Consider the following 23,063-nt stretch of genomic DNA (forward strand, 5'->3'; position numbering starts at 1 on the left):
ATAAAATACCCGCACATTTGAATCATGATTTGAATCATGATTCTTCACAGATTATACCACAGTAAGTTCTGACCCTGCAATGTGATGAGAGGCTGAGAGGCGTTCTATGAGCCGGTAATGCACTGTAACGGAAGCTCTCCATGTATTACTCCGCCACGTACAGGTAACATGTAAAATAGCAATGATGCAGCGCTTACAAGACAAATACAAACCAAATGTAATGTCATTATACACCACTGGGAGTTGCTGGATCCCATAGAGGCACAGTGAAGAAATGCTAAGCCATGTCTCCAATAGGAGGTGCAGACAAAGACGCGATCCCACAAATAAATAAGCCTCTAATATTACTCAAAATATCAGCCACCGATATCAGATAAAGAGTTGTTATTATTAAAATAAAAGCTTAAGTGTATATATTTTCCAGTTAATATAGGATATTTTAAGCTGTGAGTGTAAGGTGTTGAATAAACAAACGAAACTTTAATTCTTAAAAAAAAAAAAAATCTTTCAGCATTACAGCAATGCCAATATTACAAGTTGTAGCACAAAGCTTAAATATTGTTGTGATTAATACAGTTGATTTTGAATTTGAGGAATTTTGAAACTACTAATAAAAAATATTAAATTTTTTCCCACTCTACCTAACTCTTATTTTATTTTATTTACATTTGTTTGGTTTAACCCTTTCCGACCTGAATTATCTCCAGTGATGGAAAATAAAAATAAAAGAATGTTGTTTTCTGTCTGTAATGCACAGAAAAAGAAGACTCCAATATTCTACTCTAATATTCTACTATAAAATTACATTATATAATTATACTATAACATTATTTTTCTTTTTATTTTGACCTTTTTATTTCATAAACCATCTCTAAACAGGAAACAATTCTTGATTTTAAAAATGTCTTCAAAATCACGTTTAACTAGTAAAAGTAACTGTTGCTGTTACTTTGCCTCAATGGCTCTAGTACTACTGTTTCTTTAATGTTGTTTCAGATACATGATTTATATTGTAAATAGATGGAGAGTCTGTAAAGGTTAAATCTGCACTAGTGGTGTTTCACCATCAGTGGGCGGTGTTGTGTTGTATTCATACGCGGTGGGGCGGGAGTGCCCAAGATTTGTGAGCCAATTGGTGCGGGCCAAGGGCTTCTGATCTGATGATCTTCGTTTTTTTGGTCAGCAGTGGATCTAGTTTTTATCTTAAATTCTCTCATGGAGACCATTTCTTTTCTTCTCTTTCTTATTATTGAATTATTAACACTGATCTTAACTGAGTTACTGAGGCGAGTGAGACCTGAAGTTCTTTAAATGTTGTTCTGGGTTCTTTTGTTTGTGACCTCCTGGATGAGTTGTTCATGCCCTTTTGGAGTAATTTCAGTTGGTCGGCCGGTCAGTCCTTGGAAGGTTCACCAGTGTTCCATGTTTTCTCCATTTGTGAATAGTAATAATTACTCTCACTGTGGTTCTTTGGAGTCTTAAAGCTTTAGAAATTACTTTTTAACCTTTTCTGTTTTTTTTTTTTTTAATGTAGGACAACCCTGGGGTTGTGACCTGCATGGACAGTCGCACACATGGACTTCAGACGGGGCAGAGTGTGTGTTTTAGAGAAATCAACGGCATGACTGAGCTCAACGGCGCGTCACGACAAGTTACAGGTACACACACAAACACAAATATAGATTTTAAACCGATATAAATGATAAAAGTAATAATAATAATCCTTCTTCTTCTTCTTTTTCTAATACATGTTTCTGTTTTGTGTTCTGTGTTTTCCACAGTTATCTCTCCCTACAGTTTTGCAATAGGCGATACATCTTCCCTCCAGCCGTACCTCCACGGTGGAATCTTCCGCATGGTCAAGACCCCCAAATCCTTTAGCTTTGTGCGTAAACGAATATTATTTATTCATTTTTAAATCTGTATATAATATATACCACAGTTTGTTACAAACCTGCAATATGATTGGCTGAGAGGCGTTCTATGAGTGCTGTTATTAGCCGGTAATGCACTGCAAACGAAGCTCTCCATGTACAGAGTATTACTCCACCACATACAAGTAATCTAGCAATGATGCAGCGCTTACAAGCCAAACTGCGCAGCTACAAACAGAGCAGCAATGGAACTATTTTAACTGGCGGAGTGTTTGTAACCAAACAGATCCTATTTTCTCGTCCTTTTAACTCAAAATAGCTTATAATATTGGAACTGTTGTATAATTGCAATTATACACTCGAGGTTCGTGCTATAACCTGTACCTATTGCCTATTTTTATTTTATATACAACTATGGCATGATAATCACAATAAAATAAAGTAAAGTAACAAATCAAACTTTGTTTGCCACTCTGCTGTGGCAGTACAGCGTTATACAGGAGTTTCAGTTTAGTTCTTCAGCACCAAGACTGGAGCAGTATTAGCATTAGCCGCTAACCTCGCTAAACGCTAGCTCTTTAACCATTCAGAGGTGGGTATTATCAGCTTGAAGCCTGCTGCTAACCCCAGCTAGCACTGCTGGAGCAGCGTTAGCATTACCCGCTAACGGTTAGCCGCTAATGCTCCAGCCTTAGTGCCGGAGAATTTTAGAAATCTAAGCTTACTGCAAATAAACGGAAGTTGCTTTACTCTCCCAAATAAACTCTCCCCAGTTTTCAGGAGAGAAATCTGTGTAGATTAACATCCAGCGCTTGTTTAACTTAAAAAGAGAGTTTTTTTTTTTTTATTGCAGTTTTGTTTAATTAGCTTAGCTTAACTTAGTTTAGCTTAACTTAGTTAGCTACCACCCCCAACCCCCTAAACACCAATCAGTTCCTTATAGTGTCTTTTAAAATATACCTTATAATCCAGTGCACCACATAGTGTGAAAAATACAGGAACTAATTAATTCCATATATAGTTTGGATGACTTTAGTATTAATCTACAATGCAGAATATTTTAAAATAATAATAAAAAAACACTGAATTTAAGGTGTGTCCTTAAATTTTTACTGGCACTGTAATTGTTTTTTTTGTCAATGTGGTCTGTTGTAGTTTCAGGCTTTTTATTATGATCTATGTGTTTGCAGGAGACGATGGAGCAGCAGTTGCACGACCCTCAGCTTCTAATTCCAGACTTCAGCAAACCTGAGGTCTGTGCCTGTGTCAGTTTTTTTATGCATATTGCCATCATGTTCTCCTCCACCAGTCTTACACACTGCTTTTGGTGGATAACTTTATGCCTTTACTCCTGGTGCAAAAATTCAAGCTGTTCAGCTTGGTTTGATGATCAGCTTGTGATCATCCATCTTCCTCTTGATTATATTCCAGAGGTTTTCAATTTGGAAAAATTAAAGAAACTCATCGTTTTTATTTATATATCATTGTGCATCACTAGTCTATATGTTTTGTTTATTTGTAAAACTAATAACTAAAAATAAGACTTCATTTCCCATCAGGCTCCGCTGCAAATCCACGTGACGATGCTTGCTCTAGACCTGTTTCAGGAACAGCACAGCAGGCTTCCCAGCACAGGGTAAAGATTTCTCATTTCCTCTCGTTTATCTTCACTGCTCTGATCTGAGAGTCGCTGATCAGCTGCTGCTGCTTCTGTTTTTAGATGTTTGCAGGATTCTGAACTCCTGCTGAAGCTCACAGAGGAGGTGAATGAAACCCTGAAGAACAAGGTGAGCTCTGTGTTTGAACGCTTATATGGCAGTGATTTATATAATTGAGAAATACAAGGACAATACAATTTGGTTTACATTGTGTAAGCAATTGTAAAACGCAGAATCAACTGGAGATCCCATTTAAACCTATGGTTACTTACACAAGATAGCTAACGTTAACTAGCTGCTGTATATAGAGCTGTAAGGGGTTTAGCTTACGAGACAGCTTCAGCGCCGTCTGTGGGCGGTCCCGAGCCGAGGTGGGCGTGGCCATGAATACTAATTCACGGGTTGATGTAGACCTGTGTGCTTTTTCTGATCCACTCGTATTTCTAAGGATTTTTTTTTCTTAGCTACTGCAGAAAATGGAGGTTGAAGAACATATGTTTAATGTGCAGCATCATATATACAACTCAATAAGACCTATAGTATTTCACAAAGAACAATAAAAAGTGGATTTTAGCGGAAGGAGACCTTTTAAGTTTGAATTTTTATTTAATTCAATTCTTAAATCTATTCTATTCATAATCTTGTTTGTGTTTATATTATGTGCACTCGTTCAGGTGTGTGTGAACGCCTCGCTGGTGCGCTGTTTATCACGCTGTGCAAGAGGCTGTCTCTCTCCATTGGCGGCAGCGGTGGGGGGCGTGGCTAGTCAGGAAGTTCTGAAGGCCCTCACTGGAAAATTCACACCACTTCAGCAGTGGGTAAGTTAGATGTTAATTACTTCATTAAAATAACCTATAATTGCACCCAGAAGGAAGCAACTGACAGGAATGAAACTTGGTAGGTAGTCTGTCTCCAATACTTTGGTGATGCAGTTAAAAAATAAAAAATAATTAACATCAAAGTTGTTGCAAAATAAACAAGGACTTTTATCTTTTCTTAAATTAAACAAACAAACAAATGTCACACAACAACAATTCTGGTAGCTAACTAAGTTAAGTAAAGCTAAGCTGAGTAAACAAAACTGAAATAAAATAAAATACTTTAAGTTAAACGAGCGCTGAATATTATATATATATATGTAAAAAAACAACTTAAAACAGTGTTAAATGTACTAGTTTGATAATCACAGACAGCAGTGAGTGAAAATACAGAAGAAAATTACTTACATTTTTACAGAAACTCCCCACATTTTACAGAAACTTACCGCAGTGTGACTCCTGTGCCCTACCTCACCCCAGCCAGAAACCGCGAGACGTTAAAACTGTACGCATATAAGAGAAAATAGGCTAATTCTAAAGATCGATTCGGGTTTATATGAATGGATATCGGATAACTTAAATGATCTGTTTTAAATCGAAGAATAATTTTTTTTAAACACTCCCCTAATTTTAAATGTGCCTTATAGTGCAAAAAATACAGTCTTTAGTTTGTCTTTTCACTGAATGACTATTGATTTTTCATGTGTTTGTATGTCTGTAGTTTTATCTGGATGCTGTAGAGGTGGTTCAGCCGCTCCAATCTCTTCCAGTAGAGGAGTTTGCACCGAGGTAAGACCTTGAGATCGGAGTTTCAGCTCCAACATTCAGATTTAATACGTTTTATTGTTCATTTTATTAATTCATTCATTATTTTATTATTTTATTCATTTAGTATATTATATCTATTTGCCAGGTATTGGATATGTCTTTCCCTCCTCTACCCACCATCACTGTGTAGTCTTTCCCCCCAGACTAATACTTCCTCATATGTGTATACTGGAAATGCATGTAATTTGTTCTTGTGTAGCCTCAGTGTTGAAGGCTATAAGAGCAAGTTACTTTGTTTAATCCTGATTAATAGCTTCTGTGTGTGATTTTGTGTGCAGGGGAGATCGTTATGATGCTCTGAGGGCGTGTATCGGTGAAACGTTGTGTTTGGAGCTGCATAAGCTTCGGGTTTTCATGGTAAGTGAGGGATTTCTATGTATGTATATATAATTTTTTTTTTTTTTTTTTTTTTGGATTTTCACACTTCTTATATATACAGAGACCACTTCTTTTATAGGTATTTCAGTAATATAAACATTGTAGTTTTATTATATAAACTACAAACAATATTTCTCCCAAATTCCAAATAAAAATATTGTAATTTAGAGCATTTATTTGCAAAAAAAAAGAGAAATGGCTGAAATAACAAAAAAAAGATGCAGAGCTTTCAGACCTCAAATAATGCAAAAAAAAAAACAAGTTGATATTCATAAAGTTTTAATAAAGTTCAGAAATCAGTATATGGTGGAATAACCCTGTTTGGTTTTTAATCACAGTTTTCATGCATCTTGGCATCATGTTCTCCTCCACCAGTCTTACACACTGCTTTTGGATAACTTTATGCCTTTAATCCTGGTACAAAAATTCAAGCAGCAGTTCAGCTTGTTTGTTTGATGGCTTGTGACCGACTTACATCTTAATTGATTACATTCAGAGGATTTTTCAATAGGGTTCAGGTCTGGAGATTGACCGTCAATTTATTTGACATCAAGTGACCTATAAAAAGAATGGCAAATGGCAGCTGGGGTGAAGGTGTGCATGAAAAGAACAGTTCAAAACAGTCTCTTAGAGGCAGGAGATTGTTAACATATTTTATGACTCGTGATCTTTTCCTTTCTGTTCACAGGTGGGCTGTGGTGCCATTGGCTGCGAGATGCTGAAGAATTTTGCACTACTTGGCGTGGGATTGGCCAGATGCTCAGGGGAGGTATGTGAGAGGTTAATGAGAAGTGTTGTGTTGAAGTAAACCAAGCATTTGTAAACTTAGGGATAAATTTTCCCATTTTCTCCCCAATTTACACGGCCAATTATTCAACCCACTCATTAGGACTTCCCCTATTACTAGTAATGCCCCAACACCAGGAGGGTGAAGACTAACACATGCCTCCTCCAAGTATTATCGGCCTATAGTCTGCTGCTAACCTCAGCTAGCACTGCTGGAGCGACATTAGCATTATCTGCTAACCGGGCTAGATCTTTGGCTGTTCATAGGTGAGTATATTGGACTGTAGCTAGGTGGGGCGAACCGCTAGCTAACATCACCCTGGTTTACAGGAACACTCAGGGTTCTGTGCGGCGGTTAGCCGCTAATGCTATAGCTATATGCTTTAGCTTTAATCTGTGTAGATTAACATCCAGCGCTGGTTTAACTTGTCTGAAAATGTTTTTATAAGAATTACAGTTGTGTTAACTTAGCTTAGCTTCACAGGTCTCGCCACTAAATTAGAAGAGAAACACGGAGACACCCCTGTTCCTTACTATTGTTGCTCAAAATGCGCCTGCTCTTCAATGAATTGTCTTTAGCAAAGTGTTTTCAACAAATCTCTCTTCAGTGTTTTCTCATGAAAAGATCTAATAAAATCTTTACTTTTGCGAAATACTGTACTGAACGTTTAGTTTGTTTGTAATCATTGTTTTTGTTTGCTTTGAGCAGGTTTGCATCACTGATCCAGATCTTATAGAGAAGTCCAACCTCAACCGCCAGTTTCTCTTCAGACCTCATCATATACAGGTAGATCATTTATATATTCCTTCTCTCCTCATTTGTTCTTTTATTGTGTCTGATAAGAAAGTGTCCCAACACTTTTGTACATTGTTACTTCAGAAATTAAAAATATATTTAAAGAGTTTATCCTGCTTTTGTTGGAATAACGGTCTGTACTGTCCAGGAAAGCTTTCTATTAGATTTCCAAGCATCCAGAACCTTATCGGTGTCAGGGTTTTATATGATAACAATTCTAGGGCTGTAACGATTAATCAAAATAATCGGCAACATCAACTATAACAATTTTTCTAAAGATTTCTAGTGAAGGAATGGGTGCTAATTTTTTATCCGTGTAGCTAAGCTATGCTAAGGTAATAGTCTAAAAGGGATAGTAGTGTTAGCTGAGCTAACTTAGCCTTAGCCGTAGCATTTATTTTATTATTTTATTTTATTTTACTAAAAGACTGCCTTTCTTTTTCTGTGTACATTTCAGTCACATGCTTTTTAGTGCTTGCTTTGGTATTGTTAGGTGGTTGCTGTGGTAACCGAGGTGGTCAATAATGATATCGCATTTGGTTTGTGTTTGGTTTGTAAGTGCTGCATCGTTGTTAGATCATCTGTATGTGGCGGAGTAATACAGTACATAGAGAGCTTCAGTTACAGTGCATTACCGGCTGATAATGGCACTCATAAAACGCCTCTCAGCCAATCCCATTGCAGGGTCTGCACTGACTGTGGTATAATTAATAATAATCTAAGAGGGTCTATGTTTTGCTCACCCACTTATCTTTGATTACTGAAAAACGTTTTATTTTTATGTATCCGACCGTTTGTGTCTCTCGATTTCTTCTTCTGCGCAGAAGCCGAAGAGCATCACAGCAGCCGCGGCTTCGTTAGACATAAATCCAGAGCTTCAGATCGACGCTCACCTGAAGAAAGTGTGTCCTGCCACAGAGGACACGTACAGCGATGCCTTCTACTCACGCATCAATCTGGTGGTCACGGCGCTGGACAACGTGGAGGCCAGGAGATACGTGGACAGGTGAGACAGCTGGACTGACATCTGGATTTGTTAAAGGTGTTTTCACACCAGCATTATTTTTAGTCCAGTTTAAACGGGCTCTGGTTCTGACGCAACTGTTAAAAAACCCTTTGAAAAGCTGTTCAGTTACAGTTTGGCCTGATTTATTACCCAGATAATCACTACACATGTAAACTAATACCGCACTAGTCCGGAACACAGAATCCTCTTTCTGTATTTACTTTTTAGCTTCGCCCCAAACAACCATGACCAATTAGCAGAGACAACCTGCTCACATGGTTTGATATGACACTAGGGCTGGGGCGACGCATCGACATAATCGACGTCATCGATTACAAAAATACATCGATTTGCATAACGTGCGTCGGCGCGTCGTAAACATGGCGGCGCCTGTGGAGAGCATTAGAGGTTAGATCGGGCCCAAAAATTCCAACTGGCTGTTTTCGGGCTGTTTTAATGAGCGAAATATGATCAGAATTATGTTAATTAACACGGTAACATAGAAGCATAGAACTATTATTTAATTAAAATGATTTTTAAGAACAGCTAAACACAGTTCTGCAAGTCAAACGCGGAGGAGTTCACGTGCGAGAGAGAGAGAGAGAGAGAGAGAGAGAGAGAGAGAGATTTGCTTGTTCTACTCACAGGTGAAGGTTCTCTTTGATCTCCTCGTGCTCATATTCTAGTCCCATTCATAATTCTGCAGCTCCCTCAGTGTTTTCTGCCGTATTTTGCGGCTAGCGCGAGCGCTTACAACTGACACCGCGGACCGCGAGGTGCCGCCGCGTTTGTGCCGAATCCGACTCTCTGCTGAATCTGACTCCCGCTTCGCGGACAGAATCGGCACAACACCCCCGCTGTAGAACTGCGGTAGTGAAAACAGCGCTTATAAATAAATTAGTTTAGTTTCACTTTCAGTTTTCGTTATTTTTTTTAAAATAAAAATATAATTAAAAAACAGACGCCTACATCTCGGACTATTTTCTGGAGCCCGGGTCGGATTTACGGGCGGGCCTCGGGTCATGTCGGGTTCGGGCAGAGAATCTAAGCTCTAGAGAGCTTGGACTCCGGAGAGCAATCTCCAGCTACAAAAAAACGCCAGCGGGCATCTAAAGTTTGGGAGCATTTCACGCAAAAGGGCAACAATGTGGTCCTCTGCCATACGTGCAAAAGGAGCACTTGAAGCGCAAACATCCAGGAGCACTATGTCAACAGGGTCACACAGTAAGTTACCGTTTACATCAGGGTCTCCGCGGGTGTCCTTAAAAAGACTTAAGGCTGTCTACCAAAGGTTTTAAACCTGCCACAGGCAGAAATTATACATTTTTGGTTTATATTTGTGCATGGCATTTCGCAGTTTCCAGAAACAGTAGCATTATTCATAAGTTCAGGTGTTTAGCTAAGCTAGCTGCCTTAAGTTATTTTAGCTAGCGCCGTCGGCGCTGCGGTGTCACACCGTTTTCTGTCACCGTCGGAATTTTGTTACCAGTGCTCACGGTTATGAGCGTTCATTGGCAAAACGGAAGCTTTCTATACCTACACCTTACCCTCAGCCCTAAACTGAACCGTTTTGGCCAGTCGGGGTAAACATTAGAAACGAACACGTTTCGAATCGGCCAGTGCACCGGTCTGCTGAGAACTACTTGCCAGTGGTCACAAAATCTAGCGGTCACAGAAAACAGTGCAACACACGGTTGTGGTGTATGGGAGCTTATCCATTTTTAGCGTTATAGATCTAAACAACGTGCTGTACATGTAAGTGATTATAAGTGTGGGGTTTGGTTTAGTAGGCTTGTGTTGTTGTTGTTGTTGTTATTATATATACATATAGTAATTTATCGTTTGCTTTAAAACGTAAAATAATTATTTAAATATGTTTCTCAATGAATAGATTAGTCGACTAATCGAAAAAAATAATCGTTAGAATAATCGTTTAAAAAATAATCGTTAGGGACAGCCCTATATGACACATTTTGTTGCACTTCCAATTTTCTTTTGTGAAACTAAAAAAAAAAAAACATGGGAAAAATGCTTCTTGTTAACTTGAACTTGTTAACTGATTCAGACCTAAAAGCCAACAGAAAACGTAAAGACATCCTAAAAATACTTTGGAAAGTTGTATTTTTATTGTTTAGTCAAAACTAACTAAAGTTTAATTTAACAGTAATTGACAACTAATACCTTTAAAACTAGATCATCCTCTGATCCTGTTTTATTGGCTTTTCACAGTCGGAGCGTGTCCAATCAGAAAGCCTTGCTCGACTCTGGTACAATGGGGACAAAAGGTCACACGGAGATCATCGTGCCAAACCTGACTGAGTCCTACAACAGCCATGTGAGTCTTTATTTCTGTTATTATTATTTCTTGCACTGGAAGCCTGGATACGTCAAATTGACTTAAATAATGTGAGAAAATAATTTGCTTTAAACATTTTAAGTAAGGTTTACTAAAAGCTTTAAGCAATTGTAAGTTAATTGAATTGATGTTTTTTACGTGCTAATGCTAATGCTAATACTGCTCCAGCAGTGCTAGCTGGGGTTAGCAGCAGTCAACAGGCCGATAATTCTCACCTCTGAGTGGTGAAAGAGCTAGTGCTTAGCTCAGTTAGCGGCTAATGCTGCTCCAGCAGTGCTAGCTGGGGTTAGCAGCAGTCTACAGGCCAATAATACTCACCTCTGAATGGCGAAAGTGCTAGCGCTTAACTCAGTTAGCGGCTAATGCTAATTCTGCTCCAGCAATGCTAGCCAGGGTTAGCAGCAGTCTACAGGCCGGTAATTCTCACCTCTGAACGGCGAAAGAACTAGCACTTAGCTCAATTAGTGGCTAATGCTAATGCTGCTCCAGCAGTGCTAGCTAGGGTTACCAGCAGTCTACAGGCCAAAAATACTCACCTCTGAACGGCGAAAGAACTAGCGCTTAGCGTGATTAGCGGCTAATGCTAATTCTGCTCCAGCAATGCTAGCCAGGGTTAGCAGCAGTCTACAGGCCGGTAATTCTCACCTCTGAACGGCAAAAGAACTAGCACTTAGCTCAATTAGTGGCTAATGCTAATGCTGCTCCAGCAGTACTAGCTGGGGTTAGCAGCAGGCTATAGGCCGATAATGCTCACCTCTGAGCGGCAAAAGGCTTAGCGCTTAGCACGGTTACTGACTAATGCTGTGCTACCCAGGGTTAGCAGCAGGCTAAAGACCGATATATACTCACCTCTGAAAGGCAAAAGAGCTAGCCCTTACTGAGTTTAGCGGCTTATGCTAACACTGCATGAAAAATATGTAGTCTTGTGATCTAGACAACCCGAAATTTGATGTCCACACATGTGGATGCCAGGTCCTAGGAGGTTAACAAAACAATCAGTAACAGCGAGTCTTAATTTGTGTCTGATCAGTGAATATACATATATGTCATTGTCCAAAATGTTGATCTCTACCATGCTAGCAACCTTACTGAAACCAATAATTACCTGTTTAATATAAAAAAAAATGCCAGCTCCCCCGTTTTCATGGCTGCAGCACACTACTTGTGTACTGTTGTGTTGTATACCTGGCAACCCTGAGTGAGGAAATGGGACTGGGGGAATCGTGGTGGGCAGGTTTCGAGGCTAAAACCATAAAAAAATCAAAAAACGTAAAACAGTATCGCAAAGTACTGCACAGTTCTAATACGAAAATACTGGCTGAAGCTCTGCTGACAAGAGCTTCCAGTGCTTAAAAGGACCATAATGATCCTTTTAAAAAAAGGCTTTGTTTCCATGACATTTATTTATTTGACTCCAATTGTTGATGATAGACAGAGTGCATTATTATTATCATGACATGTTGAGTTATGTGGTGAAAAATTCCAGTGATTTTAACATGGTGATTGTGTTCTACAGAGGGATCCACCAGAGGAGGAGATTCCTTTCTGCACTCTTAAGTCTTTCCCTGCTGTGATTGAGCATACTATACAGTGGGCCAGGGACAAGGTCAGACAGTGCTATTCTACTGATACATTTACCCCAGCAGTGCTATTCTCATCATACGTTTACCTCAGCAGTGCTGTTCTAATCATACATTTACCTCAGCAGTGCTGTTCTAATGACACATTGACCTCAGCATTGCTATTCTAATAATACAATAATACTTTGCAGTACTATTCTAATTAGGAGTTTACCTCAGCAGTGTTTTTAATGTCAATCAAATTTTTGATCTTCGAGTCTACAAAGTTTGCTTTGTATTTGTATTTTAATACTCATTGAAAATTGATACTGTTTGAGAATCTGTAGTTTTAAAAAATAAATTAATATCTAAATACTTTGATATATTGATGTTTTTCTTATATATCTATTAATTTAATTGTATTGTATTTGATCTTCTTTGTGTTTTTTAGTTTGAAAGTGCCTTTTCACACAAGCCCTCCATGTTTAACATGTTCTGGCACAACCACCTGTCAGCTGAAGATGTATTACAGGTAAGAGTGTGTGTGTGTGTTTATATAAACTGTACTGCAGTTGTGATCTGTGTCCCGGGTGCAGACGAGTTCAGGCGCGAGTGCTGGAGTTCAGAGAGTGCCTGCGAGTGCACTGAAGGGCACCGGAGTCGTTTGAGTGCACGGCGATTCAGCAGGGTGTGGGAGGGTTGGTACAGTAGAGAGTGCAGGGAGTGCGCGAGAGTGCACGCGAGTGCATTCAGGGTTTATGAAGTGCATTACAGTTCACACGGGTTCACTACAGTTCAGGAGAGGTTGGCACGTTTCACCACAGAATCCGCAGACAGGTGTTGGCACCTTCACAGTGCAGGATATGGCTTTAGGCGGAAATTTTCACCACTAGGGTTTCACTAGTTTTGGCTCTTCACTTTGTTATTCTGACATAGTGTAAAATAATGTGTGCAAGCCGAAATACAGAACCTGACACTTTTTTTCAAATTAGAGACTAAATGTATCTTTATCTTGCTTTAAAAAAATAAAGAACAAAGCACAAGTGCATCCAACACCTTAGTTGTGCTTATCTAATCATAAATTTACCTCAGCTGTGCTATTCTAATCACATGCTTACCTCAGCAGTTCTGTTCTAATTATACAATTACCTCACTACTGTTGTTATACTCACAATTTTATCTCAGAAGATCTGTTTTAATCATACATTTACCTTAGCGGTGCTGTTGTAATAATGAATTTACCTCAACAGTGTGATTGTAATCATGAATTTACCTCAGCAGTGCTATTCCAGTCATAGATTTATCCCAACAGTGTTATTCAAACTGAAGGTGTGGTTATCTCCAATCACACCCCTTCAAAACACTAAATGTACCTCAGCAGTGCTATTCTTATCAGAGATTTACCTCAGCAGTTCTGTTCTAATCTAAGTGTACCTTAGATTAGAACAGCGGTGCTGATCTAATCAAACATTTATCCCAACAGTGCTATTTAAATACTAAATGTACCTCAGCAGCTCAGTCCTGACCATGAATTTACTTTATTTTACTTTACTATATTTACTTTAGCAGTGCTCTTCTAATCATAGATTTAGTCCCAGCAGGGCTATTCTAATTATTAATTAACCTCAGCCGTTCTGTTCTAATCATGAATTTACCTCAGCGCTGCTATTATAATGATAAATTTACCTCCGCAGTGCTATTCTAATCATACATTTACTTCAGCACTGCTATTGTAATCATGAATTTACCTCAGCAGTGCTATTCCAATCATAGATTTATCCCAACAGTGCTATTCAAATACTAAATGTACCTGAACTCAGCAGCTCTCTTCTGATGGTGAATTTATCTCAGTACTGCTATTCTAATCATAGATTTACCTCAGCAGTGCTGTTGTGATCACGGAATTTATGTCAGCACTGCTATTGTAATCATAGATTTACATCAGCAGTGCAGTTCTAATCATACATTTACCTCAGCACCTCTGTTATTATCGTGAACTATGTGTGTGTGTGTGTGTGTGTGTGTGTGTGTGTGTGTAGAGGATGAAGGCAGGGGAGAGTATGGAGGGGGCGTTTCAGGTCATTAAGCTGTTGAGTCGTAGACCGACACACTGGGAGCACTGCCTGACTCTCGCTCGCCTCAAGTTCGACAAGTACTTCAAGAAAAAGGTACAGTAGGGTTTTCCACCGTCTCAAATACAGTCAAGCTGTAAAGTACTAATTTACCTCAGCACTGCTGTTCTAATCATCAATTTACTTAAAAAGTGCTTTTCTAATCATATGTTTATCTTAGTATGCATATTCTAATTATAAATGTACTTCTGTCATTACATGTTATGTGCTTCATCGTACACTTTACTCTACAGGCACTACAACTACTGCACTCGTTTCCACTGGATACCAGACTAAAAGATGGCAGTAAGTCACACAAAGACTCTCTCTCTTTCTCTTTCTTTTACCTCAGCAGTGCTGTTCTAATCATGATTTACCTCAGTGGTGCTGTTTTAACCATACAATTACCTCTAATTTACTGTTCTAATTATACATTGACCTCAGCAATCCTGTTCTTATCATGATTTACCTCAGCAGTGGCTGTTCTAATCATGAATTTACCTCAGCACTGTTGTTCTGATTAAACATTGACCTCAGCAATCCTGTTCTAATCTTGATTTACCTCAGTGGTGCTATTCTAATCATGAATTTACCTCAGCTGTGCTGTTTTAATCATACATTTACCTCAGCAGTGCTGTTTTAATCATACATTTACCTCAGCAGTGCTGTTCTAATCATGAATTTACCTCAGCAGTGCTATTTAATCATATATTTACCTTAGCAGTGCTATTTAATTATCATATTTACCTCAGCAGTGCTATTTTATCATACGTTTACCTTGGCATTGCTGTTCTAATCATACATTTACCTCAGCACTGTTATCTAATCATGATTTACTCTTATTTTTCTGTCTGTCAGATGATTTGATTTTTTTTTTTTTCTGTCTGTTTCAGGTCTATTCTGGCAGTCTCCCAAACGGCCCCCATCGCCTATAGAGTTTGATGTCAAAGATCCTCTGTGAGTGAGAACATTTTTACAATAATATACAATATTACAGTTTAAAACAGATCCTGCCATATTCATTATGGCTGCACGATATTGGGAAAAAAATAAATAATATTTTTCACTAATTATTGGTAAATAATCATTTATTTGTTGCACATTTTTACTTTAACTGTTCAAGTTGTCTTCGTCCAGATTGTTGTCTACTCTATTAAAAAATGAGACATTCTGGGTGTTAGTTTTGTTATTATATATAATAATGATATGATAAAATAAATGATACACTGTATTTTTCGCAGTATAAGGCACAACGAATTATAAGGCGCATTATGCAACACTAGAAAGGAAATGGGGTATCGTGTCGCCATGTTTTCCTTCTAATTCAGCAGGTCTTGCCACTGGCAGCTTAGAAAACAAAACTGTATTTCTTAAAAATATATATAAAACAAATCATTCTCTGTGCTGGATTTTAATCTACACAGATTTTTCTCCTAAGCACTTCCGTTTATTTACAGTAAGCTTAGATTTCCAGATTTACACTAAGGATAGGTGCAGCAGCATTAGTGGCTAAAACAAGCACTAGCCACCGTTATTGCTAGCAAATTACTAAAAACAGCCCGTTTTTGAGATCTGATCAGTCAAATTAAGGGACCAGACCGGCCACGGCTGTTTACCGCATCCCTAGCGACCAGCATACAGAAATATGCAACAGAAACCGAAAGTTCCACTATTCCCATTTCCACACTCGGGGTTGTCGGGTATAGAACAGCATAGCATATAATAGAATAGAATAGCAGGCAAACAGTTTGCTATAGCCATAAATCAGAGAGCAAGCAGAGTGTTGTCGCTCGACACCGTAGTCTCAATCTGGCAACCTGTATGATCCTGATTCTGATATTATTTATATCCCTTTTGTTTCTGTTTTTCTCTCTTTTTTCTTAGGCACTTTGGTTTCGTGGTCAGCACAGCTCGACTGTTCGCAGGAATTTATAATGTGCCATATTCAGAAAAGGTGCCACTAAAATTCACTTTTAATCCTATAAAGCTTATCATTTATCGTCATTATTCAGTGGTATTTATTCAAGTCTCTGTCTTTGTTTGTGTCTCTTCCGATAATAGAGTCTCAGTTACGAGGCTGTTACCAGCATTTTAGCAGAAGTGAAGATTCCAGAATACATACCTGCGGAGAAGGTAACTTTATTAGGTTTAACATTTACTTTAATGAGTATAGTGTTGTGTACATTGACATAATTGCAAAAAGTAAGATGTGTAATTTTATAAAACACTGAAAAAATAGCATTTGTTACCTGCCCCCACTCTCTAACTATAAAGTTTACCATGAAATATAATTAGTAAAATCATTCAGATTATCTTTTTTCATAATAAATCCATAGAACTTAAGTTAAAATACACATTTTAGTTGTATCCCTGGTTTTCACTTAGTCCTGTTACCGTAACACATTACCTCTTCTTAAACATCTGGAACATTCTACAACAAGTCACATCTACAACAGGAAGTGACATCAGTTGGTTCTTCTAAAGATCATGGAAAGACCAAAATTAAATTACCTCATTAGTTTTTCTGTATATTTGATCGTATTGTAACGATGACAGAGGAGGTCGATCCTAACAATCTTTCCCGTTAAATAAAAATAATTCTTAATCTTATTTGTTTATTTAAAAAAAAAAAAGGTAAAATCACTAGAATGTACTCAGTGTCCTTGTGCTATTAGCATAGCCGCCATTTAGTTATTTTTCATGTTTTTGCTAATTCTATGCTAAAAACTCAGTCCTGTTACTTTCATTCCTGTTACTCAAAGCATTAAAAAGTAACAGGAGTGAGGGCCAGTAACAGGAGTAAGTGATAGGAGTGAGTGCCTGTAACATGAGTGTGGGCCTGTAACAGAAGTGTGGGCCTGTAACAGAAGTGTGGGCCTGTAACAGAAGTGTGGGCCTGTAACAGGAGTGAGTGCCAGTAACAGGAGTGAGTGCCAGTAACAGGAGTGAGTGCCAGTAACAGGAGTGAGGGCCAGTAACAGGAGTGAGGGCCAGTAACAGGAGTGAGGGCCAGTAACAGGAGTGAGGGCCAGTAACAGGAGTGAGGGCCAGTAACAGCAGTGATTTTCAGTAATAGGAGTGATTTCCAGTAACAGGAGTGATTTTTTCGTCATAAATATCAATTATTTGAACCATTTCTTTAAAAAAAAATACTTTCTTTAGAGAAAATCAAAGGAATTAGTGGACTTTTTAAATGTTACATGAGTTTTGTAACCATATTCAGCTTAGAAACCTTGTAGAAAATGAAGTAAAGCTGCGTGAGCTACGTTTTACCAGTACTTGTTTTAAATAGTTAAATATGTGTGTTATTAGATTCAGAGTTTAAAAAAGTTTAATTTGGAAGAGTTGCAACAAGCCAGTGGCACCTATTCAGTGGAATTTTTACATACTTTTCTACATACAATTATTTACTTATATGCTTTATTTTGTCTCCCTCTCTTGGTTTAATACTGTCTTTATTGATTTTGATTGTGATTTACCTCATCAGTGATCTGTGTGTATATATAGCGTATAGAGACGGATGAGACTGCGAAGAAGCCTGATCAGCTGAAGCTGATGGTGAGCAGTGAGGAGGAGAGAGAAGCCATATCACAACTGGAGGAGGCCCTTGGCTCTGGCTTCATCAGACCAGGTACACTTATCGCCTGCATTGTGTTTGGTGATAGGAGGCTTGGATGGCGCATTAAGATACTTCCACCCCCATGTTTCACAGTTGGATGAGATTCTAATATTGAAATTAAGTTTTTAGTATTTGTCAAACATAATGCTTCTAATCTCTGCAGAGAGCTTGCGCATGACTCCACTGATCTTCGAGAAGGACGACGACTCTAACGGACACATGGACTTTGTGGAGTCGGCTTCAGGTCTGCGGGCGAGCATGTACTCCATCGAGGCCGCTGACCGTCTCCAGACCAAACGCATTGCAGGAAAAATCATCCCTGCCATCGCTACGGCAACTGCTGCTGTTGCTGGCCTGGTAAGAACATTTTAAGAGACACTATAAGGAACTTATTCTATTTCAGCTCTGAAAACTGTTTATTTGGGTGAGTAAAGTGCTTCTGTTTATTTACAGTAAGCTTAGGTTCACAAATTTCTCCAGCACTAAGGCTGGAGCATTGGCATTAGCGGCTAACAGCTAGAGGTTAGTACCTAATGTTGCCTGACAGCGCTACACTGAGGAATCCTAAAGGTTCTGGTAAGCCAGGGCGATATTAGCTAGTGGTTCGTCCGACATAGCTTGTTTTAATATGGTAAACGGGTTAGCTACAGTCCGATATACTCACCTTGAAACGTCCGAATAGCTAGCGCTTAGCAGGTAACACTAATGCTAGCCAGGGTTAGCAGCCGGCTACAGTCCGAAAAACGCACCTCTAAACAGAAAGAGCAAAATAACTAGCGTGGTTAGTGGGTAATGCTAATGCTGCTCCAGCAGTGCTAGCCAGGATTAGCAGCAGACTACAGGCCAATAATACTCACCTCTGTCTGAATGGCGATAGAGCTAGCGCTTACCACAGTTATTAGGTAATGCTAATGCTGCTCAAGCAGTGCTAGCCGTGGTTAGCAGCAGCAGGCTACAGGTCTATCATACTCCCCTCTGAATAGCAAAAGAGCGAGCGCGTTTTGTGGTTAATGCTAATGCTGCTAAAGAAGTGCCCACTGGGTTAGAAGCAGACTACAGGTCGATAATACTCACCTCTGAACGGCGAAATAGATAGCATGATTAGTGGGTAATGCTAATTCTGCTCCAGCAGTGCTGGCCGGGGTTAGCAGCAGCAGGCTACAGGCCGATAATACTCACCTATGAGCAGTAAAATAGCTAGCGCTGTTAGTGGGTGATGCTAATTCTGCTCCAGCAGTGCTAGCTGCAGTTAGCAGCAGCAGGCTACAGGCCGATAATACTCACCTATGAGCGGTAAAAGAGCTAGCACTGTTAGCGGGTAATGCTAATGCTGCTCCAGAAGTGCCAGGTAGGTTAGAAGGAGACTACAGGCCGTTAATACTCACCTCTGAACAACGACAGAGCTAGCGCTTAGCGTAGTTAGCAGGTAATGCTAATGCTGCTCCAGCAGCAGGCTAGCCGGGGTTAGCAGCAGCAGGCTACAGGCCGATAATACTCACCTCTGAACGACGAAAGAGCTAATGCGGTTAGCGGGTAATGCTAATGCTGCTCCAGCAGTGCTAGTCTGGGTTAAAAGCAGACTACAGGCCGATAATACTCACCTTTAAACGGGGAAATAGTGGTTAGTAGCTAATGCTAATGCTATTCCAGTCTCGTCAGTCGAAGTAATTGTTTACAAGCTCTGTGTTTTTATGATATTTTATGTTTTAATGTTTTATTTTTTTTATGGAATGCCTGCAGGTGGCGCTGGAGATGATTAAAGTCGTGGGAGGATTTGGGTTCGAGACGTTTAAGAACTGCTTCTTTAACCTGGCTATTCCTGTGGTGGTCCTAACAGAGACTGCGAGGGTCAAGAGGACTCAGATCAGGTATAAAATACATCCATTTAAAGACCATACTTTATTACGAAATGTACCGTAGTTTTCTAAATATAAGACGCAGTTAAAATACTTAAATTTTGCCTTATATATAATTGTTACCAGTCAGGTATTAAAGAGCAGTAAAGCCACTCCACTGAAGTACAGAGTTATACAGGAGTTTCAGTGTAGTTTTCCAGCAAGGCATCAAGGCTGGAGTAGCTTTAGCATTAGCCGCTAACCGCTATTCCCCTCCTAACCCTTAGCACTTGCTATTACCCCATTCAGAGGTGAGTACCGTATTTTTCGGACTATAAGGCGCACCGTATTATAAGGCGCACGATGAGTGAACGGTCTATTTTTAGTGTTAGTCCATACACAAGGCGCACTGGATTATAAGGCGCACTAAATGAAACTTTATTTATATCAGTAACAATAACTCTGAGCAATAAATCCTTCACAATATCTGTGAAAAATAACAACATCTCTGAGCAATAAATCAACAAGCACAGCAAGTACGTATTACTCCACGACGCTCCTGACAACGGTAGCCGCAACGCTCCGACAGACCATAATATTATGTTGAAGCACAGCAAGTACGTATTACTCCACGACGCTCCTGACAACGGTAGCCGCAACGCTCCGACAGACCATAATATTATGTTGAAGCACAGCAAGTACGTATTACTCCGCGACGCTCCTGACAACGGTAGCCGCAACGCTCCGACAGACCATAATATTATGTTGAAGCACAGCAAGTACGTATTACTCCGCGACGCTCCTGACAACGGTAGCCGCAACGCTCCGACAGACCATAATATTATGTTGAAGCACAGCAAGTACGTATTACTCCGCGACGCTCCTGACAACGGTAGCCGCAACGCTCCGACAGACCATAATATTATGTTGAAGCACAGCAAGTATGTATTACTCCGCGACGCTCTTGACAACGGTAGCCGCAACGCTCTGACAGACCATAATATTATGTTGAAGCACAGCAAGTACCGCATTACTCCGCGAGGCTTCTGACTATAATAGCGTGTTGTGTCGAATTCGGTGAATAAAACGGTTTTAAAACAGAGATAAAGATTGGATAAGTTTCATTTCTGGATGAAGTGATTTCCAGCGCTGTTTGGATATAACTGTGGATTACAGGAGACTGGATTGATGGATTCTCTTTAGTCTGGACGCGTTTTGAAGGTAGGACCTGTGGCTGAGCGCGGGTGTGTGTTCGGGGGGTGGCGGCAGTGACCGGAGGTTACCCCAGGACAAAAGGAGAGCCTTTTATTACTGGAAACATGCGCTCTGACGCAGCTCTAATTCATGAAACATACATCCTACAGTAAAAGCACAGTTCTGGAATCCGGAGAGCCAGACGGTTCGAATGGTGTATGACATGACCGCATTCGATGAAATATGGACGAACGATAAACGCAAATATGAGAGTTATGAATTATTAAAATCATAACCAAGGCATATTTCGCCCTAAATGTTTATTTTCTGAAAGGATATTCCGCTAAATAGGCTAAATAGCTCAAAAGCAGAGATTCTAAGCTTTAAAATGGTATATTGGATGTCTATATTGAACCTGTAACTGTTCATAACTATTCAGAAACACAGCCAGTTATGAAATATTAAATATTTCTGGCCCGTCGGTGGGCCAGCGCGTGTTAAGAGGTTAACTTTACTTAGAAGTGGGCGCTAAAAAGAAACAGTTTGTGCTATTACCCCAGAACGGGTGGAAAGGAAAGTTTACCGGCACCTTGTTCTGGCCACGGAGCTACAGTGGAAACTAGCTACCCTGAGCCACAGCCGAGAGGCAGTACGGCAGTCAAAGGTAACCGCGCGCTAGCCCAAGAGGGGGATCTTTTTCTGGCGTGGGTGAGGAATTCCGCACAACAGAGCGCCGTGTACCACATAAAAATCGAGGTCAGTAAACACAAGCAAAATCCATACACAAGGCGCACTGCATTATAAGGCGCAATGACGATTTTTGGGAAAAAATAAGTATTTTAAGTGCGCCTTATAGCCCGAAAAATACGGTATTATCAGCCTGTAGCCTCTTTCTAACCACGGCTAGCTTTGCTGGAGCAGCATTAGCATTAGCAGTAAACAGACATTCATTGATAGTATGCTTTATAATACATTGCGCCTTATATTGCAAAAAATATGGTACATATTACTAAAGTAAGTAAAATATATTAGATATGATTCACTATATATCGCAATACACTGATCAATTATAACATTATGTCCACCTCCTTGTTTCTTTATACCTTATCCTTTGATCATATAGGAATATAGGACTTTGTATCTGTTTCTCTGCATAATTTATTAATGATAAGGACCACACAGGAGAGACCACCACAGAGCAGCTATTAGAAACCCACAAATTGAAAAAGTGTTTTCCTTGTAAAATTACGATAACCACAATATTACCGTAATTTAATGTGTAGTTTTAATGTTTTAATAGCCATTTTCTTCATAACAAGCATTAAAAACGTTTCCGTTCCACCTTAATTGATGCAACAGACTGGGACTGTAAAATATCTTTCTCTCTCTCTCTCCTCTCTTTCTCATTCTCAGAGAGGACATATCTTTCTCCATCTGGGATCGCTGGTCAATCACTGGCCATGAAGACTTTACTCTGTCTGACTTTATGAACGCTGTCAGGGTAAGCCACAACAGTGATATTTAAAAATTTTATTTGTAAAAAAAAAAAAAAAAAAAAAGATATATTTTTTTTGTGATTTTAAGAACATACAGCTCTGGAAAAATTGAAGAGAGCACTTCAGTTTCTGAATCAGTTTCTCTGATTTTGCTATTTATAGGTTTATGTTTGAGTAAAATTAACATTGTTGTTTTTTTCTATAAACATCATCCTCCACCAGTCTTACACACTGATTTTGGAAAACGTTATGCTCTTTACACTCCTGGTGCAAAAATTCAAGCAGTTCAGCTTGGTTTGATGATCAGCTTGTGATCATCCATCTCCCTCTTGATTATTATATTCCAGAGGTTTTCAATTTGGTAAAATTAAAGAAACTCATCATTTTCTATTGTGTTTATATCTGCCACAAAATAAATATTAATTTTTAGCATTCGTGTGTTTTGTTGTCAGGAAAAGTACGGGATTGAACCCACGATGGTAGTTCATGGAGTGAAGATGCTCTATGTTCCTGTCATGCCCGGACACAGCAAGAGACTTAAACTGACGTAAGAGATGAATATGTTTAAACACACTATGACACACTTAATTACCTTCAGTATTTGTTCCTTCCATTCAGTTCCATTCATTTTAAGCCAGGCTCCGGTGTTTCTGTATAACCCTGCTTTAGATCACTGAATCAGTGGTCTTTGAAGAAAGACAGGTTTTCGGCTCTTGCTCATGAATATTCATACATGCAAACATATCGCC

General features: G+C 39.3%; 1 protein-coding gene across 2 annotated transcripts in view; it reads left to right on the forward strand.

Moving 5' to 3' along the window:
* The window catches only part of uba6 (ubiquitin like modifier activating enzyme 6), a 35,257-nt gene that overhangs the window by 6,958 nt on the left and 5,236 nt on the right, over nt 1-23,063 (forward strand). For both annotated transcript variants that reach the window (XR_007429470.1, XM_049472233.1), the window contains exons 9-32: nt 1,535-1,658; nt 1,782-1,885; nt 3,065-3,127; nt 3,434-3,510; nt 3,595-3,661; nt 4,207-4,350; nt 5,072-5,139; nt 5,457-5,535; nt 6,245-6,325; nt 7,052-7,129; nt 7,963-8,144; nt 10,374-10,479; nt 12,017-12,106; nt 12,511-12,591; nt 14,099-14,227; nt 14,425-14,476; nt 15,064-15,127; nt 16,055-16,124; nt 16,232-16,303; nt 17,678-17,801; nt 17,953-18,146; nt 19,530-19,657; nt 22,232-22,319; nt 22,767-22,861. Coding sequence is in view for 1 of the 2 variants with exons in the window: in XM_049472233.1 (XP_049328190.1) it covers nt 1,535-1,658; nt 1,782-1,885; nt 3,065-3,127; nt 3,434-3,510; nt 3,595-3,661; nt 4,207-4,350; nt 5,072-5,139; nt 5,457-5,535; nt 6,245-6,325; nt 7,052-7,129; nt 7,963-8,144; nt 10,374-10,479; nt 12,017-12,106; nt 12,511-12,591; nt 14,099-14,227; nt 14,425-14,476; nt 15,064-15,127; nt 16,055-16,124; nt 16,232-16,303; nt 17,678-17,801; nt 17,953-18,146; nt 19,530-19,657; nt 22,232-22,319; nt 22,767-22,861 (2,360 nt within the window). In the remaining variant the exon portion in view is untranslated. The remainder of the gene's footprint in view (nt 1-1,534; nt 1,659-1,781; nt 1,886-3,064; nt 3,128-3,433; nt 3,511-3,594; nt 3,662-4,206; nt 4,351-5,071; nt 5,140-5,456; nt 5,536-6,244; nt 6,326-7,051; nt 7,130-7,962; nt 8,145-10,373; nt 10,480-12,016; nt 12,107-12,510; nt 12,592-14,098; nt 14,228-14,424; nt 14,477-15,063; nt 15,128-16,054; nt 16,125-16,231; nt 16,304-17,677; nt 17,802-17,952; nt 18,147-19,529; nt 19,658-22,231; nt 22,320-22,766; nt 22,862-23,063) is intronic.

The sequence above is a fragment of the Astyanax mexicanus genome, chromosome 25 (genome assembly GCF_023375975.1).
Source record: "Astyanax mexicanus isolate ESR-SI-001 chromosome 25, AstMex3_surface, whole genome shotgun sequence".
NCBI classification, from domain to species: domain Eukaryota; kingdom Metazoa; phylum Chordata; class Actinopteri; order Characiformes; family Acestrorhamphidae; genus Astyanax; species Astyanax mexicanus.